The sequence below is a fragment of the Periplaneta americana genome, chromosome 11, assembly GCF_040183065.1.
Source record: "Periplaneta americana isolate PAMFEO1 chromosome 11, P.americana_PAMFEO1_priV1, whole genome shotgun sequence".
Lineage (NCBI taxonomy): Eukaryota > Metazoa > Arthropoda > Insecta > Blattodea > Blattidae > Periplaneta > Periplaneta americana.
The window spans coordinates 8,031,779-8,054,994 of NC_091127.1; the positions used below are offsets into that span (position 1 = coordinate 8,031,779).

Consider the following 23,216-nt stretch of genomic DNA (forward strand, 5'->3'; position numbering starts at 1 on the left):
ATTCAAAAATATATGCTATTGAAGTTTAACCTTGCGCTTCGCCGCCATCTTGCTTCACTATGCCACAGTCGTGAAATACATGTAAATCAATGAGAAAATCTTAGGAGAACTTCGAAAAGGGACAAATGTGGCAATTTCTTGTCGTAAATTTCCTATCCACTGATAAAATATACGGAAACCAGAATTATTATTTAAGGAAACTTACTATTTATGCTCAAGTGCGACTTCTGTTACATGTTAAAATTAGGTTGTATTGTTGACAATTTGACAACCGCTTACGGTACCTCAGACAGAAATACAAAAAGTGTGTGGGGAAAGCTCTTCGCCCCTTTCTCGCAACACATTTCTCGCTAGCGAGAACTCTTCAAGTTTGTAACGGGCCTAACACTATATGTATTACTGGATTCGCCCATGCGTGCTACATGCCATGCACATCTCAAACGTCTGGATTTAATGCAGTGGCGGCTCCTGCGTATTTCTTAAGAGGAGGAAAGAAGGTAACAGGACGAAATGACACCTTCTTGAATGAAACATGCTACAAATTAGCCAACATGCACACATGTGGGGTTGGCCTTCCCTTCTGTATAGCAATAATGTTCTTGTAAACTGAGTTTCCTAAATTTTCCATACAATATAGACTAATGTTTTCACTTCCATTCATTGTTGAATAATTGCACAAATTAACAATTACAAGGAAATTCACCTCGCAGCATTTTTCGAGAACACTATAGCATCACACGTGTTGGAAGAGACTATAGCAACTAACACGTAATCGGAACCACGGAAATGGGAATGGGAAATAATCTGAGGAAAGCGAGAACACTGCACTCACCCACGTGGTCTGTGTTGCCACATGTACATTTTACAAGTTCAGTATCACATGCTTTTGAAGAATATCAGTTCTTGTAAAGTCATACTACCATTATTGTTCAAAGTTGCTGGTGCCCAAATTTTTATGTTAAAAATAATGTAGTTTGGAGTACCTACTTACTTTCAATTTCAAATATATTTGTACAAAACTGACAACTTGGCTGTTGTCCTGTCTAGTACACAATGAACGGAAGTGAATTTCAGGGACCAAAAAGATCTGCGATACTAACGTAGAACTACTTCCTCTTTGTTTTATATAAACACGACTTTAACTTTCAAATATCCTTAAAAGTTTCAAACCATGAATAGTAGCTTACATAAAGTGCAATGAATAAAATTTTTAATTTATAATTTAAAAAAAAGTGTCTTTCATAGCGTTGCGTTAAAACTGTTTTATTGTGCCTCCTCCTAGATGTATTATAGTCTGGTTGAATGCATGATCGTTAGATGGCAGCGGTAGCGAGCTTGCTGCACGACCAGTTGGTTTCTATTTCCCGCCCATGCGCTGATTCAGAGGAGGATCTCCTCCCTCTCCGTTCATTTACTTGCTTTAAAACTCTGCTTCTTTCTCTGGCCGCTAGTGCGCTGTTGTCTACGTGTGCTAACTGCAGTAGAGGAGGAATGGATTGGCTTTCCTCTACACAAACAATCTCGCATCTTTCTCACAGTTATCTAGCAGCACATGAGCGCGCATCGTTTAAAACTCGATCAACCGAGGTTTTCTTATAGCTGTGGACTTAAAAATGATCGAATCTTCCTAGAATTTCAAGGCACATATTTTATTTGGTATTTACTTTCAAAAGAAGAAAAATGTGAGGAGGACGTTCCTCCCTTCCCTCCCCCGAGGAACCGCCACTGATTTAATGTTTCTAATTATGTCAGGTAAAGAATACAATGCGTGCAGTTCTGCGTTGTATAACTTTCTCCATTCTCCTGTAACTTCATCCCTCTTAGCCCCAAATATTTTCTTAAGAACCTTATTCTCTGTTTCTCTCTCAAAGTGAGAGTCCAAGTTTCACAACCTTATAGAACAACCGGTAATATAACTGTTTTATAAATTCTAACTTTCAGATTTTTTGACAGCAGACTAAATGGCAAAAGCTTCTCAACCGAATAATAACAGGCATTTCCCATATTCATTGTGTTTAATTTCCTCCCGAGTGTCATTTATATTTGTTACTGTTGCTTCAAGATATTTGAATTTTTCCACCTCTTCAAAGGATGAATCTCCAATTTTTATATTTCCATTTCGTACAATATTCTGGTCACGAGATATAATCATATACTTAGTCTTTTCGGGATTTAGTTCCAAACCTATAGATCATAGGTGGCAAAATGTGTATTGCAACACAGAATAAACTATGATCGCCATAAAGTCGTAGATATCAGTAATGTATTTCTTGTTTTCCCCACGTTGTCATGTAGATTGCATCAATTGCTCCTTACATTTTGCCCGCGTCTGGTATAGATAATTAAAAATCACATTTCGGTTTCTGGTCATCAAAAAAATGCTTGCCCATTGGTCAGCGCACACACGTGTATGTTGGTGCAGAGAGCCCAGTGACTGTGACAAAATATGCGAAATGCCAAATAAGAAAGTTTCTAACAATATTAAATAAAAAAAAAATTGAAAATTCCTTATTTGGCATAATTGGAAGTGCGACCTGTTTCAAAGACAGTTTTAGGGCCCCCTTTCTCAGAAATGGTTAAAACTGCAAATTCAGAACTTTTTCTAGATTAGAGATATATGGGTTTGTATTACTGCAAATATTTCAGACGCAAATTTTCAAAATATTCACACATCTCTCAAGTGGATCTACTGTACCTAGTAGGTCTGTGCTTGTGGATAAGCTTTCATTAATATAACGCAAGTAGTTGTCTAGATGTACAGGGTGATTCACGAGGATTTACCATCCCTTACAGAGCTCATTTCCGAAGATATTCTGAGCAAAAAATGTCATATAAACATTTGTCCTAATCTCAATATTTTCAGAATTACACTAATTTGAAGATTTTAGTAAAATACCTTCTTTCTTTAGTTTTAAGAGTAAAAAAAATGTTACAAATAGAGAATGAACTCTTCAGAAGTGTCATTTCTTTAATGGGTTAGTGTTGTTAATTGCTTTGTAAAGATTTTGTTTTTCAATTTTTACCTAAAAATTACATCATTCTTACGCACTTATCACAAAAATTGTTACAAATCATACGACTTTAGCAACTTGATTCTTTACAGTTTAATTATGCATCCTAATGTACAGTCTTACAGAATTTATGAGAGCAGCGTGATTTGTAACAACTGTTGTAATAAATGCGTAAGAAAATGTAATTTTGTAGTTAAAAATAGAAAAAAAAAAAAATCTGTACGAAGCAACTATGGAATACACAATGCATTTCTAGCATCGGAACACTAGCTAATTAAAGAAATGATACTTCTGAATAGTTCATTCTTTATCTGTAATATTCTTTTACCCTTAAAACTCAAGAATAATGGTATTTTACAAACAACTTCAAATTAGTATAATTCTGAAAATATTGAGGTTAAGACAAATGTTTTTTTTTGCTCAAAATGTCATCGGAAATAAGCTCTGTAAGGGATAGTAAGTCCTCGTGAATCACCCTGTATTATAATGTATGTGTGTGTGTCTAATACCTACCCACTTCACTTGCGTGATTTGGGTTCCACAGATCACGGTTAGATGGCAGGACTGTGACCCATTTTCAAGTTGCACACCACTTCAGTGGACCACGTTATGCATGATGTGTATGTATGAAGAGTTATGTCGTGTATTAGGGTGAATATATGTGTAAGTGTAGTGTAGGGAATGGGTGAGGATGATGGTGAGAAAGGGAGAAGGGGAAACCTGGTGCCGGCACATAGCCCACTCCTGTTGAATAGCACCAAGGCGGTGCTAGGCTTGGCATCCCCATTCGAGTGACAAATCACTATCAACAGTGATGTATGCCTTCTCTTCATATGCACTGCGGAGAGATTTGGGATTTAACCCAAGCATATTGGTGCACAATTTAGTGATTAGAAGTTGTGCACCGCCATCTCTCCTAGTCCCGAGGTAGAAATTTTGGCCTAAATATTTTTAGTTAAATTAGCTAGACCAACATAAAATGTGATTGTGCAAAGAACATGTAAAATAAGCGTTCAATTCTGAACTAATTACTTAAAATAATCAGGAATGGTCTTAAAGGAAGAAAGAAGATGAAAAGGGAAAAAAGAAGGGGAAAGCAAAGAAAAATTTTAAGAAGAAGAAAATTCTATTGTTTACCTTGGGAACAACTGGATAATACCCACGGCAGAGCAATGTCGATAGTCCACGTTACTCACTGGCCACTAGTCACCGGGCCGTACCGAGCCGTGTGAAACAGAAGACAATCGAAATGGTGGTAGTAAAATTCGCGACTATATTCTTAAATAAATCACTCTATTAGTCAAGTGCAAGATTTATGCAGTACAACGACGATGTTTTGAATGCACTAAAAGAAAATGCTTATGTAGTAAGATCTTAAAGTAGGTTATGACAACGAAATAAAGAGGAAAAAGGTGTGGTTCACAGAATATCATTTAAATAACTGAAAGTAAATTTCCGGTCAATGTTCACCAAAGCATTAAGTACGTAATTATGACCGCGTTGCAGTTTTATTTGTGGCCTAGAGAAAATACCTAGCCTTTTACGAAGAAAAAAAAAAAAACTTTTAGGGGCCATGAAATTATTCACCGCTTTAATTATATTACAATGTATCAATATTACGAAACAAAAACTGTCATAAAGGCCATGACCGACTAGAAACATCGATACCGAAGAGATAAATCCATTTGGCTGTGATGAAACAAAAGAAAATGCGAGAGAGATTTTAGTTCGAGATAAAATGGACACACAATTTTGATGACCATATTGTTAATAACTGGAGATCGCTTGTAAGATCTGTCTTAATCTTCTATGTAGAAATGTCGTCCAAGCAAATTGGTGGTCCAGGGAAAAATCATTGCAATAGATGAGAGTAACAGTGGTGCTATCTCTCAGTAATGTTCAGAACGATGGAGGTAGAGAGAAAAAGAAACAAATTTCTCCTTCTAACGACACCACAGACCAAAATCATGTTCTTATGTTGGCAACATTGTGTATGTAGTTAAATTTGGTGGTAAACGTAATGGCACAGTTCAAAGCTACCGTGGTAATTCTCCAGTATAGCGGAATAAAATTTTTTTAATACTGTACATGTTGCTTTCTTACTGGCTGAATGATCGTATACCACTGTAGTAAAATACAGCGACTGCAACTTATGAAGAAACATGTTTCTATAAAATCGTGTAAAAATATATGAAATAGAATAACACTAACATTTGTATGATATTTGTTAACTGATAACCAGAAAAAAAATAAATAATGTAACACATTTGCCCACATGGTTGGGATAGGCAGGGTGGAACTTGACATGCAGCCCCTCCTCGTGGTGAGTTCTGGGTTGTTTCAGTTCACCATGAACGAAACAAGCAAAGAGCTGCAATTTTATTGTGAACAGTGATCAGCTTCTTTAACTTTTATTTCATTTAACTGTAGCATTAACAGGTGGCCCAAATTTTCTGGGTCTGTACAGGAATCCTAGTCATTGTTCCCTGTGTTTCTGTCAGCTGATCAGTGGTAGGTTCCCCACCACCTACTGTCGCTGTTAACACTGAGAACCCACAGCTCTTTGCCAAATTAAAGCTAAAGTTTCATGTTATATTGATAACATTCTGTACTCACTCTCCACACAGTAGCTGCTGGAAGTGTATCCCACCTTGTGTGATACGTAATTGGAGTCAGAAGCAAAGGGGTACAAGTGACATTTCTAAGAATATGAGTTAAATGAATCCAGGGCAAGTTAAGGCATCTAAAAATTTTAGTGGCAAAGGGCTATATCTTTTAACCAAATCACACACTAAAATTGAAATAAAAAATTTCATGGAATTTACGAAATCTTAAGTACTTTCAACCACATTTTCTCAAAAATAACTTAAGTGCACTTATACCCCTTTGCTGCCGACCCCTTCATTCATTAAACATATTCACTAAATTTAGTAATGTTTTCCAAAATGGAACTTGGCTGCCAGGATATTTTTATCTAAACTTTCCTCATGTTCTGTCACACAATTTTTTTTTTCGATGTATAGTCAATTCAAACAAACCGCTATAAATATTATAATACTTGATATACGGAAAAAACAAAAACATGACAGTGTTGGGCAAACAACGGGGTTTACAAAACATTGCGAAGATGTCCGCCGTTCTGTTGTTCAATGTACAGCATTCTGTCTGCGACAATATGCACAGCATTTTGCAGATGTCTTGGAATATTGACAATTTTTTGCGAGATGACATCTTTCAGTTTCAGTAGGGTTGTTGGAAGCGTCAGGAAAACTCGTTCTTTAAGGTAACCCCACAACCAAAAATCGGCCGGATTGAAATCTGGAGATCGCGGAGGCCATGTTGTTGGAAAGTGCCTACTGATGACTTTGATCAGAAAACGAACCTCAATTACGCGTGTTAACTCCACCATTAATTTTTTTAGTAGGTTATTTTACGACGCTTTATCAACATCTTAGGTTATTTAGCATCTGAATGATGATGGTGATAATGCCGGTGAAATGAGTCCAGAGTCCAACACCAAAAGTTACCCAGCATTTGCTCATATTGGGTTGAGGGAAAACCCCGGAAAAACCTCAACTAGGTAACTTGCCCCGACCGGGAATCGAACCCGGACCACCTGGTTTCCCGCCCAGATGCGCTAACCATTACTCCACAGGTGTGGACATCTTTATGTCGGGGAGGACTGTCTTATTCCGTTATTGTCCACACCTGTGGAGTAACTGTTAGCACGTCTGACTGTGCGAGTATTTTTTATTTTAAGCATGTCGTGAACACACCGGTAGAGGTTTATGCCAGTGCATAACTGCAAGTGCCCAACCATTCTCGTGCTGGGACTGTACAAGAGATGGGAAACATTTCTGTGGAAAAGGAAAAAGTATAACATTGTCTTTATCATACATATTCGATAATAAGATTTTTATACAACAAAAATTGAAGAGCTACATAAAATTTTTATACCCAAGAGTGTTTCAAATAACAAAATGAAACTAAAAAAAGTTGCTGTTTATTTTTTTAATTGGTAACAAAATGAAAAAAAATCATATATACCACGGTGTTTTAAAACCTCACTAAAAATAGGACTATAAACAGAATGTGTACACTTGTCACTGCTGTATACAAATTCAAGAAAGATGATGACTAAGTTCTTACTTTGAATGCACAATCAAAGCAAATTTTTACCAACTCACCAACTGATGATATCATAAAGGCCAGAACTTCCTGTTACACTGCATTGCTGTGATGGAGGCGCCAGATAACCACAACACTTATTATTTAATTGTTCTCTGATGAAAATGCCAACTTCAAATGTATTGTAGTTTTATTATATTACTTTTAATATTTCAATATCGAGACTAACATTAACTAGGAATTCATTAAACAAATTAACAAACTTTACTTTTTAGCAAGTCCAGGATGAATGTGTGTGTTGTATTGCATAATATAGGATGGTTGGTTTTCTCTGTTCACATCAGTGAGCTGTCTAACATTATCACTGTTTCTGCTTCTCAGTTTATCGCTGTACAGGGGGCATGAGTCCCATACCTCCTGCCATGGCACTGCTTGGCCCAAGGAGAACCTGCAATGTAAAACAATTCTGTCTGTTACAGTAATAGCGATCATTAAACTATTACAAATTACTTACAATTCTACATAATGATGGAGTACCGAAACAAATGATCAACAGCGTATTGTGACGGCCACGTGAGGTTCGATCTCACGACCGACAGAGGAAGGGCTAAGTCGGCCGGCACGGAGGTTGCGCGCGCATCTGCTTCCTGTGGCATGTGCTGTGGCTTAGGGAGTAGAGTGGAGTGGGGAAAGAGCGACCACGGCAGAGAAGTGGAAATATCCAGATTATTCGAGAGTGGAATCTTTCGCGAATTCTCCAGAAACTATAGTTTGGTTATATAAAAGAGAAGACGCAAGTGAAAGTCAGTCAGTCAGTCAGTCAGTAAGCCAGTGTTGTTACAAGCAGATTTGGACAGTAAGCGAGTTAGTCTTGTGTAGCAATGAAGCCAGCTTCGAGACCAGAGAGCGACTTGAGTTGTGTCCGTAACTGTGGAGCCTGAAGCCCGGAGTTCGAGTGCAGTGGACCGCAGTTGGGGGACCTGAGTTCGAAGTACAGCGGATCGTCTCTGAAGGTCTGGGGTTCGAGATTCTGTGAACTCGAGTGACTGAGTCAGAAGAACTAGCCAAGACAAACGAGCTGTGAACTGAGAACTGACAGTTCTGTGTTGTAAATAGTGCTTTGTGAATATTAGTTAAGATTAACAGTTCATTGTTGTTAACAGTCCAAGTAAATTGTCATTGTCGTTTGTGGAGTGCAATAACGAACGCTGTGTTGCTGTGCGGAGAGCAAATCTCATTGTTGACGAGAGTGAAATTAAATTGTAGAGAGTGATAATTATTGTTGAGATAATAAAATTACATTGTTGTTCAGTATAAAAAATTTACAGTATCTTAACTTATACAGAAACAACTTATTACAGTGACACTGTTTTGTTACGCCATGGGGATTTCATTTTCCGTTCGCCTGCCACGAGGAGCTTACCTGCAGCCACCCGATCTGCCAGCACTGAAATATTTTGTATAGGATTTGTATTTACCCAGCTCAAAGTAGGTGTTGAAAATGTTTCCCACCAACTGCTACACACCGTTGACACCTTCTTATGAAATTAATTGCTTTAAGAAGTTCTGCTTCACTAAGGGTCGAATTCATAGTCGTCACTTATAAAATGAGGAAACACTTAAGTAATGAGCATTTCCTTAGCCCTTATTTTAGATTGTATTGCAGAGACGCTACTCTTTCATATGCACTGAGCATTCCCTTAACATCGAAAGAAATATGGCAACATGGCTAGATGTGAGCGCTTTCGTACATTCAATTGTTTTCCAGCACCTTCAAATTGTTAAATCAGAATTATTATCGTACACAAATACAGAAGTAAATATTATAGAGCTGAAAATTATACAAGATGTCGAGAAAGCATTTTACAGAAGAACAGAGAAATGAGCTAAGAGAAATAGTTATGAAATATAGAATATCGTTGAAAGTAAAAAATCTGATAATTGTTCTCTCCAAAAAAAAAGAACTTGACATGGGACAAAATTACAGTTGAATTTAATGCAAACTCCTGAAATATTCCTGTAAGTAAATCATTTTAATTTATTTTTCAGTTATTTTTGTGATAAAGAAAGTGGAAGTCGTATAATTACGAAAATTTTAACAGCTTATTCCTAGGGTAGAATATAAACGAAAATGCAAATAGGCCCTAACACTTCGTTGGAGCCTAAATACTTTTCGAAAAAAATACCACTTAAACTTAACTGAAATGATGCTGTAGCATAAAATCTCAAAGGGACCAGTAGTTTCAGCAGTGGTGAAATCAGTAAGCCTCAGGGTTGTACTGTGAATTTCAATGAGAGATACCAGAATATCCACAACAGTGTTCTTGTCAAAACGGTATCTCCTCTTAAATTGTTGGTCATTGTACATCTCTAATGGACTTTCCATATCTCGAATATGGAACATCTCAAAATCTGTGCTTCAGTGGCTGGCCATGACAATATCTTTGAAAAATATTGGAGTGCAAGAGGTCAAATGACTTTATTGTCAAACGCCTGGCATTAGAAAACAACAACATATCTCGAATAAAGACCTATCTTTTGTTTTGCCGAAATAAATTTTCATTTTTATTTTCAATATAGAACTCAATAAATTCGTCAAAACCAAAATCATCATCCATTGTATACCGAATCAGCTGATTACAATGCATATGAAGAAACAATTGAGTAAGCTGACAAGCTACCTTATTTGAATAAGTGTTCACTTCATTGGGATTTATGAATTGGAAATTATTATAAGCAACTGCTTAAGAGTTTCCTTACGATAAGCGTTGACTATGAATTCGGTCCTAATTTACTCTATTTCAGCTCTTATATAGTTCTTAGGGTCGAATTCATAGTCGTCACTTATAAAATGAGGAAACACTTAAGTAATGAGCATTTCCTTAGCACTTATTTCAGATCGTATTGCAGAGACGCTACTCATTCATATGCCCTGAGCATTCCTTTGACATCGGAAGAAATATGGCAACATGGTTAGACGTGAGCGCATTACTACATTCAATTGTTGCCCAGCGCCTTCAAATTGTTAAATTGACATTATTGTCATACACAAATACAGAAGTAAATATTATAGAGCTAAAAATTATACAAGATATTCAAAAAGCATTTTACAGAAAAGAAAGAAGTGAGCTAAGATAACTAGTTGTGAAATAAATAAAATATGGAGATATCGTCGAAAGTAAAAAAAAATTGATAATTGTTCTCTCCAAAAGAAGAAATGACATGGAACAAAATTGCAGTTAATTTTAATGCAAACTCCGGAAATATTCCTGTAAATAAATAATTTTCATTTATTTTTCAGTTATTTTTATGCTAAACAAAGCGGAAATGATATAATTACGCGGGGTTTTCCCTCAACCCAATATGAGCAAATGCTGGGTAACTTTCGGTGCTAGACCCCGGACTCATTTCACCGGCATTATCACCTTCATCTCATTCAGACGCTAAATAGCCGAAGATGTTGATAAAGCGTCGTAAAATAACCTACCAAAAAAAAAAAAAGATATAATTACGCAAATTTTAACAGCTTATTCCTTGGGTGGAATAAAAAAAAATGCAAATAACACTTTGTTGGGAAGTGAATACTTTTCGAAAAAAAAAAATGCCTCTTAAATCTACCTGAAATGCTGCTGTATCATAAAATCTCAAAGCAACCAGTACTTTCAGCAGTGGCGAAATCGGTAAGCCTCATAGTTGTATTGTGAATTGAAATAAGAGACACCAGAATATTTACAACAGTTTCTTGTCGAAACGGTATCTCCTCTTAAATTGTTGATCATTATACATCTCTAAAGGGTTTTCCATATCTCTGATATATCTTTTGCTTGCCGAAACTCATTTTCACTTTAATTACAGAACTTAATAAATTAAATTAAATCATAATCATCATCCATTGTATACCGAATCAGCTGATTACAATGCATATAAGGAAACACTTGAGTAAGCTGACAAGCTACCTTATTTGAATAAGTGTTCACTTCAATGGGATTTATGAATTGAAAATAATTATAAGCAACTGCTTAAGGGTTTCCTTACGATAAGTGTTGACTATGAATTCGGCCCTTAAGCTCATTATATTGTATGCGGGTTTTGATCCAACATTAATTTATTTTTCTGATGAGGCCCAGGCTATTTTCATTTAAATGGACACGTTTCCTCACAAAATCATCGGTATTAAAGTCAGGAGAAACCCAATCTTGTACTCGAAACACCATTATAGGTGAAAAAATAGGCGTGTGGTGTGCAATGAACGGACACAGAATTATTGGGCCTATTTTCACTCAGGGCACAATTACCAGTGAGCGTTATGTGAATGAGATCCTTGACTCACTTTTAGATGAACTGACTTATAGAGAACATTCCTCAGTATATTTCCAACAAGACTTTGCCATTGCTTAAACTGTCAAAGAATCCATGAGAGAATTGCATCGAATTTTCGAAAAGAGAATTATCATAAAAATTTGTGGGCTCCACGAAGTCCAGATTTAACACCATGCGATTTCTATCTATAAGAGACACTTAAAAATAAGGTTTATGCAAAAAAACCCACATACAATAAATGAGCTTAAAGACTATATAGGAGTTAAATCAAGTCAATCAGTGAAGTATAACTTCTTAAAGTAATTAACAATTCCATAAGAAGGTGTGGGGGACATTTTCACCACCTACTTTGAGCTGGATAAGTACAAATTCCTATACTAAATGTTTCAGTGCCGGCAGACCAGGTGCCGCTTGGCCGTGGATAAGTTGCTAATGGTGGGAGATTCATCTTATTTTCATCACAGGTCATGGAGGCCTACAGGTTAGCAGGAGACTAAGACTACCATCTGTGCAGACAATCCGCACTAGATTTCAGTAGGTATGTCAGTTCTATGTGTCCATGCTGGCTTCAGCCCCAAGAAATACCTCTGCTACTCATTACACTATATAGAATTATTTTATAGCTTCCTTCATCCTGTTTGAAATTTAATTTTGTATCGTTGCACCCAAAATATTCAGCATGAATTAAAATTAAATCCTTATAATAAATAAATAAATTTGAAAATAAATAAATACATTTTTTCAGTTTCCTGAGATCTATTTATCTTCTTAACAGTGTTCTTATTGTACCAGTTCCCAATTCATATTATTCCATTGTTATGTACCATTTATTAAATTAGTTTTTCACATTCTGTAATACTTTTTAAAATTTTGGTAATTTTAAATTTTCCACACCAATGAAAATTTCTCTTTTCACTGTATTACAACCCTCTAACAGTTTTTACCTCTGATCTTCGTTTATAATACTTCAATAAAATACTTAATACAGTAAAACCTCGATAAGATGCGCCCGTTTATTACACTATCCCGTGTAATAAGTTTTTTTTGTCCGGTTCCTGCACATTTCATATATAACGCCTTTATACAGGGTGGGGCATGGGAACCAAGTGTTTTTGGAATGGCTTGTACTCAGTCATTATGAAAGGGAGAGACTTGCGGCATGTGACATTCCATTCCGTGACTCATAGCATTTCACCTGCAGTCGCCATCATGGAGCAGTGGACGCATGTTTGCGTATGATTGTTTTGTTAGAAATGGCGAGTCGGTGAGCTCGATACGGCGTGAGTTTTGCTACAGATTCAATATTAATCGCAATGATTCTGTTCCCGTGAGTGACACAATCTTATGTTGGGTTAAAAAAATCTACAAAAAAAAAAAAAAAAAAAAAAAAAAAAAAAAAAAAAAAAAAGGCGCAATACTACAGAATAAATCACCCGGCCCCCAGCACAGAGTCCATACCCCAGAAAATTTTCACTCAGATAAGCGATACTGTGCAGCCCAGGCCGCTCTGCTCGAAGACATTCAGCTGCTCTTGGAATCAGCAATCGTACGGTAAGACGGATTTTGCATGACGATTTACATTTACACCCAAACAAGATGGGTGGTTTCAGCAAGACGGGGCCACGGCGCATATCTTCAGAGCGTCAATGGCAGTTCCTTGCCTCCTGTTTTCCAATCGTCTCATTTCGAGATCTGGTGATGTTCCATGGCTCCCTCGGTCCCCTGACTTGTCCATGTGATTTTTTCTATGTGGGTACCTAAAGGCACGTGTTTACGAGGATAAGCCTCGAATATTAGATGAATTAAAGGACACAGTATGTCAACACATCACTCAAATCAACAGAGATCTCCTGGAAAGAATAGAGATGAATTTTCGTCAGCGCCTTAAACAATGCGTCCACACAGACGGACATCACATACCAGATGTAATTTTCCGCTCATAATTGAAATGGTATGTTCTCACAAACGTTATTCTACCAATAAAATGTGTTGAAAACAAAAACTGTTTTAGGATTATTTTAAAAACGCTTGGTTCCTATGCCCCACCCTGTAAAACACCCCATTTGTTGTGCTCAAGTCCCGCATAATATGCTGTTTTAGTGGAATATTTTCGATGTAATTTTCAGCAATGTACTGTAACAGCAATGAAACATTTTGGTCATTGATCTCACTGGTGCCATTAACCTGAAGAGTATTGGTATTCGACCCTTTACCTGCGCATTTAAACCTTCATACTTCATACCTTTTATGACGCTCTCTTATTCGACTCCTTATCTGCAGGGTTAAAGCCTACATACAGTTACAATACCTCACCCTCTTGCTAACCCTCTCTTTCAAACAGCATTCCTCACTCGGCCGTAATAAAATTCTGGAAATTTTTGCTGGGCAGTTTGTTGTCCTTTTGTGTATTGAAGTGTCTGTGAAAATGTCATTACAATGAGTGTTAAACGAAAAGCCCTTTCTGTGTCGGAAAAATTGGAAATCTTACGAAAGTACGATGAGAACAGTACTCTTACTCAGAAACAACTCCCTGATGCATTAGGAATCCCATCATCGACATTAAGAACGATAATAAAAAATCGCGACTCAATCACTACAGCTGCGATGTCAGGAGGACGTAATCGCAGAAATTGAAGTGTGGTAAACATGAGGACTTCGAGAACACGCACACGGCAAACAACTATAAATGGCTTTTTTTTTTCGAAAGAATTAAGTACAGTACATATTGTAAATGTCTTTGGCGTACAGTACAGTAATTACATAATGGAGTAATACTGTATTACCTTTCATGAATCATGTATTTCAATAAAGAAAAATGCTAATAGATACTGTATATAAGTCAAAATTAGTATACCTGCCTAATACGTGGTCCTGGTTAATACGCGTTTTACACCCAGTCCCTTGAACAGCATCTTATCGGGGTTTTACTGTACTGAATTATAAAAAACTCAATTTCATCACTGTCTAAATAAGTCGTAGGAGTGAGTATCTTGACGGGATCTGTTAGAACTGCTGCTTGTGCCAAATAAGAATCACTCAACAGTTAAGAAAAACGATACACATAGCACATCTAAAAGCTACTTTTCTTTGTAGCCTATCAGATGCCAGCTAAAATGTGATTTTGCTACGAAATTGTAAACGGACTTTTTGCAATACCATATTCGAATACTTTTCCTCTGCTTCTTACAACAAGAGAGTAAATAAAAAATAAAAAATCGTAAGATGAAGTTTACATTTACAATGTTTCTTTCCACCCATAAGCAGTGCTGACTAGATCAGACGCTATGGACAGTACTCTATAACAGAGTCGCCAGTATGAGAGGAGGATTTCAAGCCTTTGGCGTGAAACGAACTCGATAGCTCAGTTGGTAGAGCGCCTGACCGGAGTACAGGAAGTCGCAGGTTCGAATCCTGCTCGAGGTTGTGAAATTTTTCTTTCATACCATGGCATGATTGTGACTATACGTACGAGTATAAGTATTTAAATATTTATTAATATGTCACATCAACGGACGTATATACGTCACCCAACATCGTAAGATGAAGTTTATAAATAAAATTTGTTGGAGCAAAAACTAACCTAATCATTGACAGTTACATTAAACTATAAAATATTATGAACAAATACCAGCATTTCGCACTTCTGTACAATATAATAGTACATTATGCAACGAGCCTATAATGAAGGTAATTAAGAAGTGAGTATGGATATTTGTGAAACGAGCGCAAGCGAGTTCCATAATTTTCATACGAGCTTCTTAATTACCATTATAGGCGAGTTTCATACGACTTTTTATGCTCGACCATATTTCTAACTTGATATTATTAATTTTATTTGTATTTGACATTGAGCAATGTTCCGTATGTTGTGAGATGTGCGCAGACGCGAAAGTATTGATTTTTTCCGAGGAACAGATGTCCACATTGACCTTGCTAGGCCATAAGAACCTACAGAGATAACATTGAAATTAAATTAGACATTGAAAAAAGAGATGACAAATTGAATTTATTTGAATATTATTTACAATTAACGCTAATTATTATAGTAACAGAACATAACCTTCTGTGACAGTATTGGATTTCCAGCCTCCGTTACTTTTCGCTAATTCTCTTTCGATTGCATATCCGAGAATAATCGATACTTGAGGTTTTATAACGGTAGAAAGCTGACCTGTCATTGGCTGAACAGTTGTAACCTGAGTCGTCATTGCCTGAAAGACCTGACCTTTAATGAGTAGGTGTACTTTAATGACATGCATTAAAGGTCTGCTACCAGGTGTATAATTACTACATTTCGGCATGGTCGAGCATAAAAAATAACGTGCATCAATACCTGTTTCTGCTGACTACGTTGTACTTCTTCCATCTGAGCACGCTCCACTTCGAAGATTAATGGAGCAAAGAGGATAACAGATGAACTAAAGACACACCAGGTAATTGTTCGACTAAGACCATACAAGCCTGCAAGAACAGAGAGTGAAAGTGTGACTTCTAGGTACAACACAGTCTGCGGACAGACGTTTGAGGATGGTTTTACATCAGGTTGTAGGGGGCCTGTGGAAAATATGTCTTTGGTCGGCGGAAAAAGGCACATAAGTAAAAAAATAATAATTTTTCAGGAGATACTTTTTTTTTTTAAAATTTACTCTTAACTGAATATAAACATAATAATGAAACTCTATGTTGGGCAAAGTAAGACCCTTTTCAATTTAACATACAAGAAATTTTATTATTTCAAAAATTAGAAAAAATACTTGACTTATGTGATTAGGTACAACATAAAAATCGACTTTTTTTACTTATGTGGCTTTTCCCACCAACCAAAGATATATTAAATTATATGTATAAGACTGATGCGGAAATGACTCTGACAATGCAGGAAACTGTGGCCATTTCCAGCATCTTCTGTGATGTTCATTAACAAAGGTCAGTCTTAAACAGTCTTATAACTATAAATATATATATATATATATATATATATATATATATATATATATATATATATATAAATGTAAATATTACAGATTTTCTGGACTAGTTTTATTTTCCACCCTGTATAAAAATTATTTATTTTTAAAAATCAAATTCTACAATTTATTTAAATTTGTATTTAATTTAAATCATATTTATTTGGTTTTAATTATATTTTAAACAGGAAAAGCTTCAAAATTAGCTCAATATTTGCGGTTAGACTTCAGTATTCATGTGTATTCTATGTAAGACAGCTAACAAGAATCAATGTAATGTTTGTAAATTGTACGATAATATTTTGAGTTATGAGCAGCTACAACACATTAGAATATATTTTACAATCAGTTCTTCCGTCACAGTTGAAGTGTCCATATGTTGTTGTTGTTGTTTTCTAATGCCAGGCATTTGACAATAAAGTCATTTGACCTCTTGCACTTCAATATTTTTCAAAGATATTATCATGACCGGCCACTGAAGCACAGATTTTGAGGTGTTCCGAATCCATTTCTTGGTTTGAGTTGCACAATGGACAGTTAGGGGACTGATATATTCCAATTCTATGCAGGTGTTTGGCCAAACAATCATGGCCTGTTGCCAATCTAAATGCAGGTACAGACGATTTTCGTGGTAAATCGGGAATTAACTGTGGATTTTGATGCAGAGGGTTCTATTTTTTCCCATGGGATTGTGTTATCAAATTTTGTTTGTTGAAGTCTAAGTATGTAGATTTAATAAATCTTTTCACAGAGTAATATGTAGATTTAGTAACAGGTCTGTAAGTAGCAGTGCTGCCCTTCTTTGCTAAAGCATCCGCATTCTCGTTTCCCAGGATTCCACAGTGGGATGGTATCCATTGGAATACAATTCTTTTATTGAGTGATATTAATTGAGAGAGCATTTTAGTTATTTCTGCTGTTTGAGATGAAGGTGTGTGTTTAGAGACTATTGATAGAATAGCTGCTTTGGAGTCTGACAATATAACTGCATTTTTAAATTTACTGATGTGGCATAGAAGATTCCCGAGACTTTCACTTATTGCAATGTGTCCATATTTAAGTATTTATACAAGAACACAAGCTTAGAAGTTTCGTTATTATGCAGTCTATTTCCCAATAACATCAAAACGTAGAAAACACTCATTCTATGCTGGCAGATGATGCTCTGTCAGTAGTAGGGTAACTTTATCCATCACCATCTTTCCAATAGCATTTTCTTGCGATTTCCACCACTGCAAACAGATATGTTTTCCAAAACTGTATCAGTGAACATGGCTTGAATGAAGGATTCACATTTTTTCTGATATTTTACAAGTGTTGGTAAAAATTAAGTGGAACTGAATGTGGAGAGGGGTCACTTGTGTGTTCTTAGTAAGACAGTAGTTTCTATCTATATTTCGTGTCAGAGAGTTCGAGCATTAATTCTGATAGCCCTACTCCAAGTAGATTTTGTAGGTTTCTTATACTTAAGTTAGTTTGGCTTTTAGAGAACCTACAGGTTCATTGCCACCCTCACGTAAGTCCACCACCATTCTCTATCCTGAGCAAGATTAATCCAGTCCCTATCATCATATCCCACCTACTTCAAATTCATTTTAATACTATCCTGTCTACACCTGTGGAGTAACGGTTAGCGCGTATGGCTGCGAAACCAGGTGGCCCAGGTTCGATTCCCGGTCAGGGTAAGTTACCTGGTTGAGGTTTTTTCCGGGGTTTTCCCTCAACCCAATATGAGCAAATGCTGGGTAACTTTCGGTGCTGGACCCCGGACACATTTCATCGGCATTATCACCATCTCATTCGGACGCTAAATAACCTAAGCTGTTGATAAAACATCGTAAAGTAACCTACTAAAAATACTATCCTCCCATCTATGTCTCTGCTTCCCAAAGGTCTTTTTCCCTCAGGTCTTCCAACTAACACTCTATATGCATTTCTGGATTCACCCACACATTCTACATGCCCTGCCAATCTCAAACGTCTGGATTTAATGTTCCTAATTATGTTAGACGAAGAATACAATGCGTGCAGTTTGCGTTGTGTAACTTTTCCCATTCTCCTGCAACTTTATTCTTCTTAGCCCCAGCCAAAGTACCTTATTCTCGAACATCCTTAACCTCTGTTCGTCTCTCAATGTGAGAGTCAGTTTCACAACAATACAGAACAACCGGTAATATAATTGTTTTATAAATTCTAACTTTCAGTTTTTTTGACAGCAGACTGGATGACAAAAGCTTCTCAACCGAATAGTAGCAGATATTTCCCATATTTATTCTGCATTTACCGTAATTTCCTCTCGAGTATTATTTGTATTTGTTACTGTTCCTCCAAGGCATTTGAATTTTTCAATCTGTAGGTTTCTTATAAAAAAAAAAAAAAGGCCATAGGATTATTCTGTGATTCAATTCGAGTGCTGATCTTCCAGTAGCACGTCAGTCCTGTATGTAGCCTATGCTTTGAGTTACAAAGCTTGTAATTTTACTTGAAAAATGAGTTCTATTCAGTCAATACTTAACATAAAACACAATATGTTAAGTATTGACTGAATAGAACTCATTTTTCAATTAATATTGTACTTAACGGAACCAATATGCCTTTGAAATTTCTAATTTTACGTCTATGTTAACATTTTTTGAATAGTCATACTTAATGGAATGGTTCCATGTAAAATTATGTTCAGTTTACGTTGGCATTTTGCATGAGTCTTTAAAAACATAGAATTTGATGAATTTAATTTATTGTAAGTTCATTCAACTTTATGTCTACCAGAGAGGCAGGGTTTGTTAGCAGCAGAACACAGTAATAATGAAAATAAATCAATGTGCAGAAGTGTAATTCTAACACATACATAATTATATATTTTTTCCAGCTTCTATTTGTCTTTACGAAAGGAATAGATATTTGAAATAACCTTTTATTCCATTACATGAGCCAGAGACGACTTTGTATGTCATATTACGAACTCCTTCAGGAAACATCTCAGTCAGACCCCACAGTCTCTCGGACAGCGATTCATCTACATCCTATAAAGCAAAACAAATTACGTAATCACACACTAACAATATCCCCTCACAATTATTTGCTATCATGTGTCAATCAGTTAGATTGCTTGTTGTTTTTGTTTAACGTACGTAGGCTATATAATGGATATGGTTGAAAGCCATACCACTACAGTGAACAGCAAAACAGTCACAAGGTAAATATGTGTCAATACTTATATTAACCTCAAACATTTTTTGTTATACGATGAAAGAGTAATGGAACGGAGAAAAATTCTCTCCGGCACCGGGATTTGAACCCGGGTTTTCAGCTCTACGTGCTGACGCTTTATCCACTAAGCCACACCGGATTCCACCCCGGCGTTGGAAGAATCGTCTCACTTTTAAGTTCCAACTCTTCAGTTCCCTCTAGTGGCCCCCCTCTGCACTACGTCACAGATATCTATGAACCTAGGACCGAAGTCCACACATGTGCTGAGGTGCACTCGTAATGAGTGACTAGTTGGCCGGGATCCGACGGAATAAGCGCCGTCTTAAATCACGAAGTGATTTACGCATATCATATATATTATTATAATGTACCGAAGTACATATGATATTTCCATGCAGATATTCTGCGTCATCATACGATGAAAGAGTAATGGAACGGAGAAAAATTCTCTCCGGCACCGGGACGGCGCTTATTCCGTCAGATCTCGGCCAACTAGTCACTCATTACGAGTGCACCTCAGCACATGTGTGGACTTCGGTCCTAGGTTCATAGATATCTATGACGTAGTGCAGAGGGCGGCCACTAGAGGGAACCCAAGAGTTGGAACTTAAAAGTGAGATGATTCTTCCAACGCCGGGGTGGAATCCGGTGTGGCTTAATGGATAAAGCATCAGCACGTAGAGCTGAAAACCCAGGTTCAAATCCCGGCGCCGGAGAGAATTCTTCTCCGTTCCATTACTCTTTCATTGTATGATGACGCAGAATATCTGCATGGAAATATCGTATGTACTTCGGTACATTATAATAATATATATTTTTTGTTAGTAAAAATGAAAAATATGTTTTCATAGAGAGTAGGCCTGATAAACTGGCAGGCGAAACTAGCGCTTGGGAAGGACAGGTGATTTTGAAATGAAAATCGTCGAATTTATAATGGAATTTTTTTATGGTGATGAAATTTAATATTTAAAACGCTATATTTCACTGAGTTACAGTAGTATTTTCGTAAAAGTTAAGTGTTTTCCCTGGCCTAAAAATACGATTTTCACCGCTAAAGTCACCTGAACTTCAAGTACAGCAGTTTCTTCTACAGGCCTACTACAGCACTATATCTTCTTCTCTACAGACTTGTACCATTCTCATTTTCAAATTTAAATCTTTTTACTTTAGTGGTATTAGATAGCCTACATCAATAAGTGCATTTCTTATTAAAAATAATCAAAATATCCCTCATTTCTCGTGAAAAACAACAACTGAATAGACTACAGTGGACTTAATGTTGTCAGCAAACAGCTGCATGCATTAAGAAGATTGAATGATTGATTGTTAAAAATAATGGTAATTTCCTAGTACCCGATACTCATTACATAGGTCGTTTTTGTGTTTACACAGTGGTTCCTTTCTGAAAAGAAAAACGATAAAAATATTTTCTTTTGTCGGAAATGAACTACAACCTAAACTAACCTAACCTAACCTAAGATAACATTATTATAGATAACGATAAAAATATTGTCTTTTGTCGGAAATGAACTACAACCTAACCTAACCTAAGAACACGTTAAAAAATATATTACAAACCGACTGGAATCACATCTAGTAACAAACTATTAAAATTCTTTTCAGAAAGGAGCCACTGTGTAAACATAAAAACGACCTATGTAACGAGTACCGGGTACCAGGAAACTACCAAAATAATATTTTCAGACATCAACAAAACAACTTTAGAGGCCAACAAATCTTATTAAAAGATTCAAAGTTTAAGGGGGTGGGGAGAGTGATAATTTAAATATTAACTTACTATATTACGACAACTGCACATTGTATACCATTGCGGAAATGCCTACACATTCACTGAAATCTGAAAATCAACTTTCTCCACATTCCGGTACTCTTCTCTTATGTAGGAAAAAGTCCCTATCATTTTATAGGCCTACACATATATATAGACATACTGCAAGTTAGATTTAAGACCTCTCCTGGCACCACATTATCATAACCATCCTATCACATCATCGGGGTAATGTAACTCCGCCTTCCAGGTGCCCCAACCTCAGAAGTGGGTTACAACTAAGCCATCGTCAGGAGAGAAGACCAGAAATGTCGAAAAGCCAACCTGGTGGCATTGGATATAAAAAAAAAAAATTATATAAATATATATTGACATAATCATAAATAATTTTTGGTACACCCTATGTTTAATTATAAACAGACTTTTATAAATTACTACTCTGTGAGACTGCATTGATTGATGGATTTGAAAGCAAACATGTTAAGAAAATAATATACTATGTGGTACTGTGTATCAAGTTGACAACTGCAAACAAATAAAAGTTATTATAGCCATCGATAAAAGTAACGCTAATAATACGGAACGCGACAGCCCATAGAGGACCAAGGCCAACCAGAAGACTGCAGGTCTCATCAAGTCCACATGTCTAAACAGAAGTGAGCGATCATAAAATAATGCTAGTGTATGTAGATTATGATATACGATCCCTTTTATTAATTAATAATTATACTATAGTCACATTCTCTCAGCAAAGTAGTTAATTACTGACAACTGACAGTTACTGAAGAATTATTTACTACAGTAAAATAGCGTTATCGAGTACATCACAAGACTTAGCAAACAAACTGATAGAAGCAATTTCTTGGGTGTGTAAGAACATTAAGCGAAACATTATAGGCTGTGATAGCTGTATGGCTATTTGGCACTCCGACTAGTGTTAGAACATCAAATAGGATGTTAACTATACATACCTCATCGTCTATATCATCGTCATCTTCAATTTCAGACCTCCCTGCCTTTTCCAAAGACAAATCTTTGCTACCGGTTGGCTCTTTACTCCCCGATGTTGCCAAAGACTTATTGCTCGATGACAATGATTCCATCCCACTATCAGTATCTTCACCTGGAGCCATAAGAATTATAGAAAATTAAGAATTTATGAGGGAAGACTCCAGTGCAAAAACTGGAAAATCCTACCCTCGTGCAGACCTACTTTGCCTCGGCGTGTGCGTTACAAAAGACTTTCTGCGCAAGTCATATGCAAAGCGGGAATAACAAACTGTGGAAAAAACTAAAACGTACAAACCAGTTCAGAATTAAATGGTAAATGCAACACCAATATATATACAGATTACTTCAAACTTGAATTTGCTATTTTAACACTTTCGTTATAGAATTCTTATTTAATTGTTACAATCTGATCAAATGATATCGTCACCAATTCAGCCCAATCATTGTCTGCTTCCAGGCATACCAACGTACAGCATGAATATTATCCGATTAATCAGGGGGTGGTACCAGTTCTTCAAAATATTCCCGACATTGTACAGTCGTTCGATTTTGACAGCAATTTCCCTAAACGTGAGAAAATCCCAGTTATTTCAAGTATATTATGTGGTGAGATAAAATTACATCATATAATTAGCCTGTATCAAAGATCATACCACTGACTATGCTGTAATAGAGAAGAACCAGCACTAAAGCAGATATTATTATGCAGAAATTATACAGTTCGATTGTACGGTCGAATCCGTAAAGTAGTTACTAGAGTCCCCAATAGATGTCACCAGC

The 23,216-nt window shown here is 36.4% G+C and overlaps 1 protein-coding gene across 3 annotated transcripts; it reads right to left on the bottom strand.

Annotated features, from left to right (window-relative positions):
* Window positions 1–6,909: 6,909 nt before the first annotated feature.
* mge (translocase of outer mitochondrial membrane 22 homolog mge) lies at window positions 6,910–22,878 on the bottom strand. Of its 3 annotated transcripts, none has more exons than XM_069838903.1 (5): window positions 22,732–22,878; window positions 22,397–22,548; window positions 19,338–19,449; window positions 15,793–15,920; window positions 6,910–7,587 (listed from the first exon to the last, which is right to left on the bottom strand). In XM_069838903.1, the coding sequence occupies exons 2-5, from the start codon at window positions 22,526–22,528 to the stop codon at window positions 7,522–7,524; spliced, it is 438 nt and encodes a 145-aa protein (XP_069695004.1). In that variant the 5' UTR covers window positions 22,529–22,548; window positions 22,732–22,878; the 3' UTR covers window positions 6,910–7,521. The 3 variants fall into 3 exon arrangements, with proteins under 3 accessions (XP_069695004.1, XP_069695003.1, XP_069695002.1); XM_069838902.1 differs by having other exon boundaries at window positions 22,728–22,876; XM_069838901.1 differs by lacking the exon at window positions 22,732–22,878 and having other exon boundaries at window positions 22,397–22,674.
* Between the last annotated feature and the right edge of the window lie 338 nt (window positions 22,879–23,216).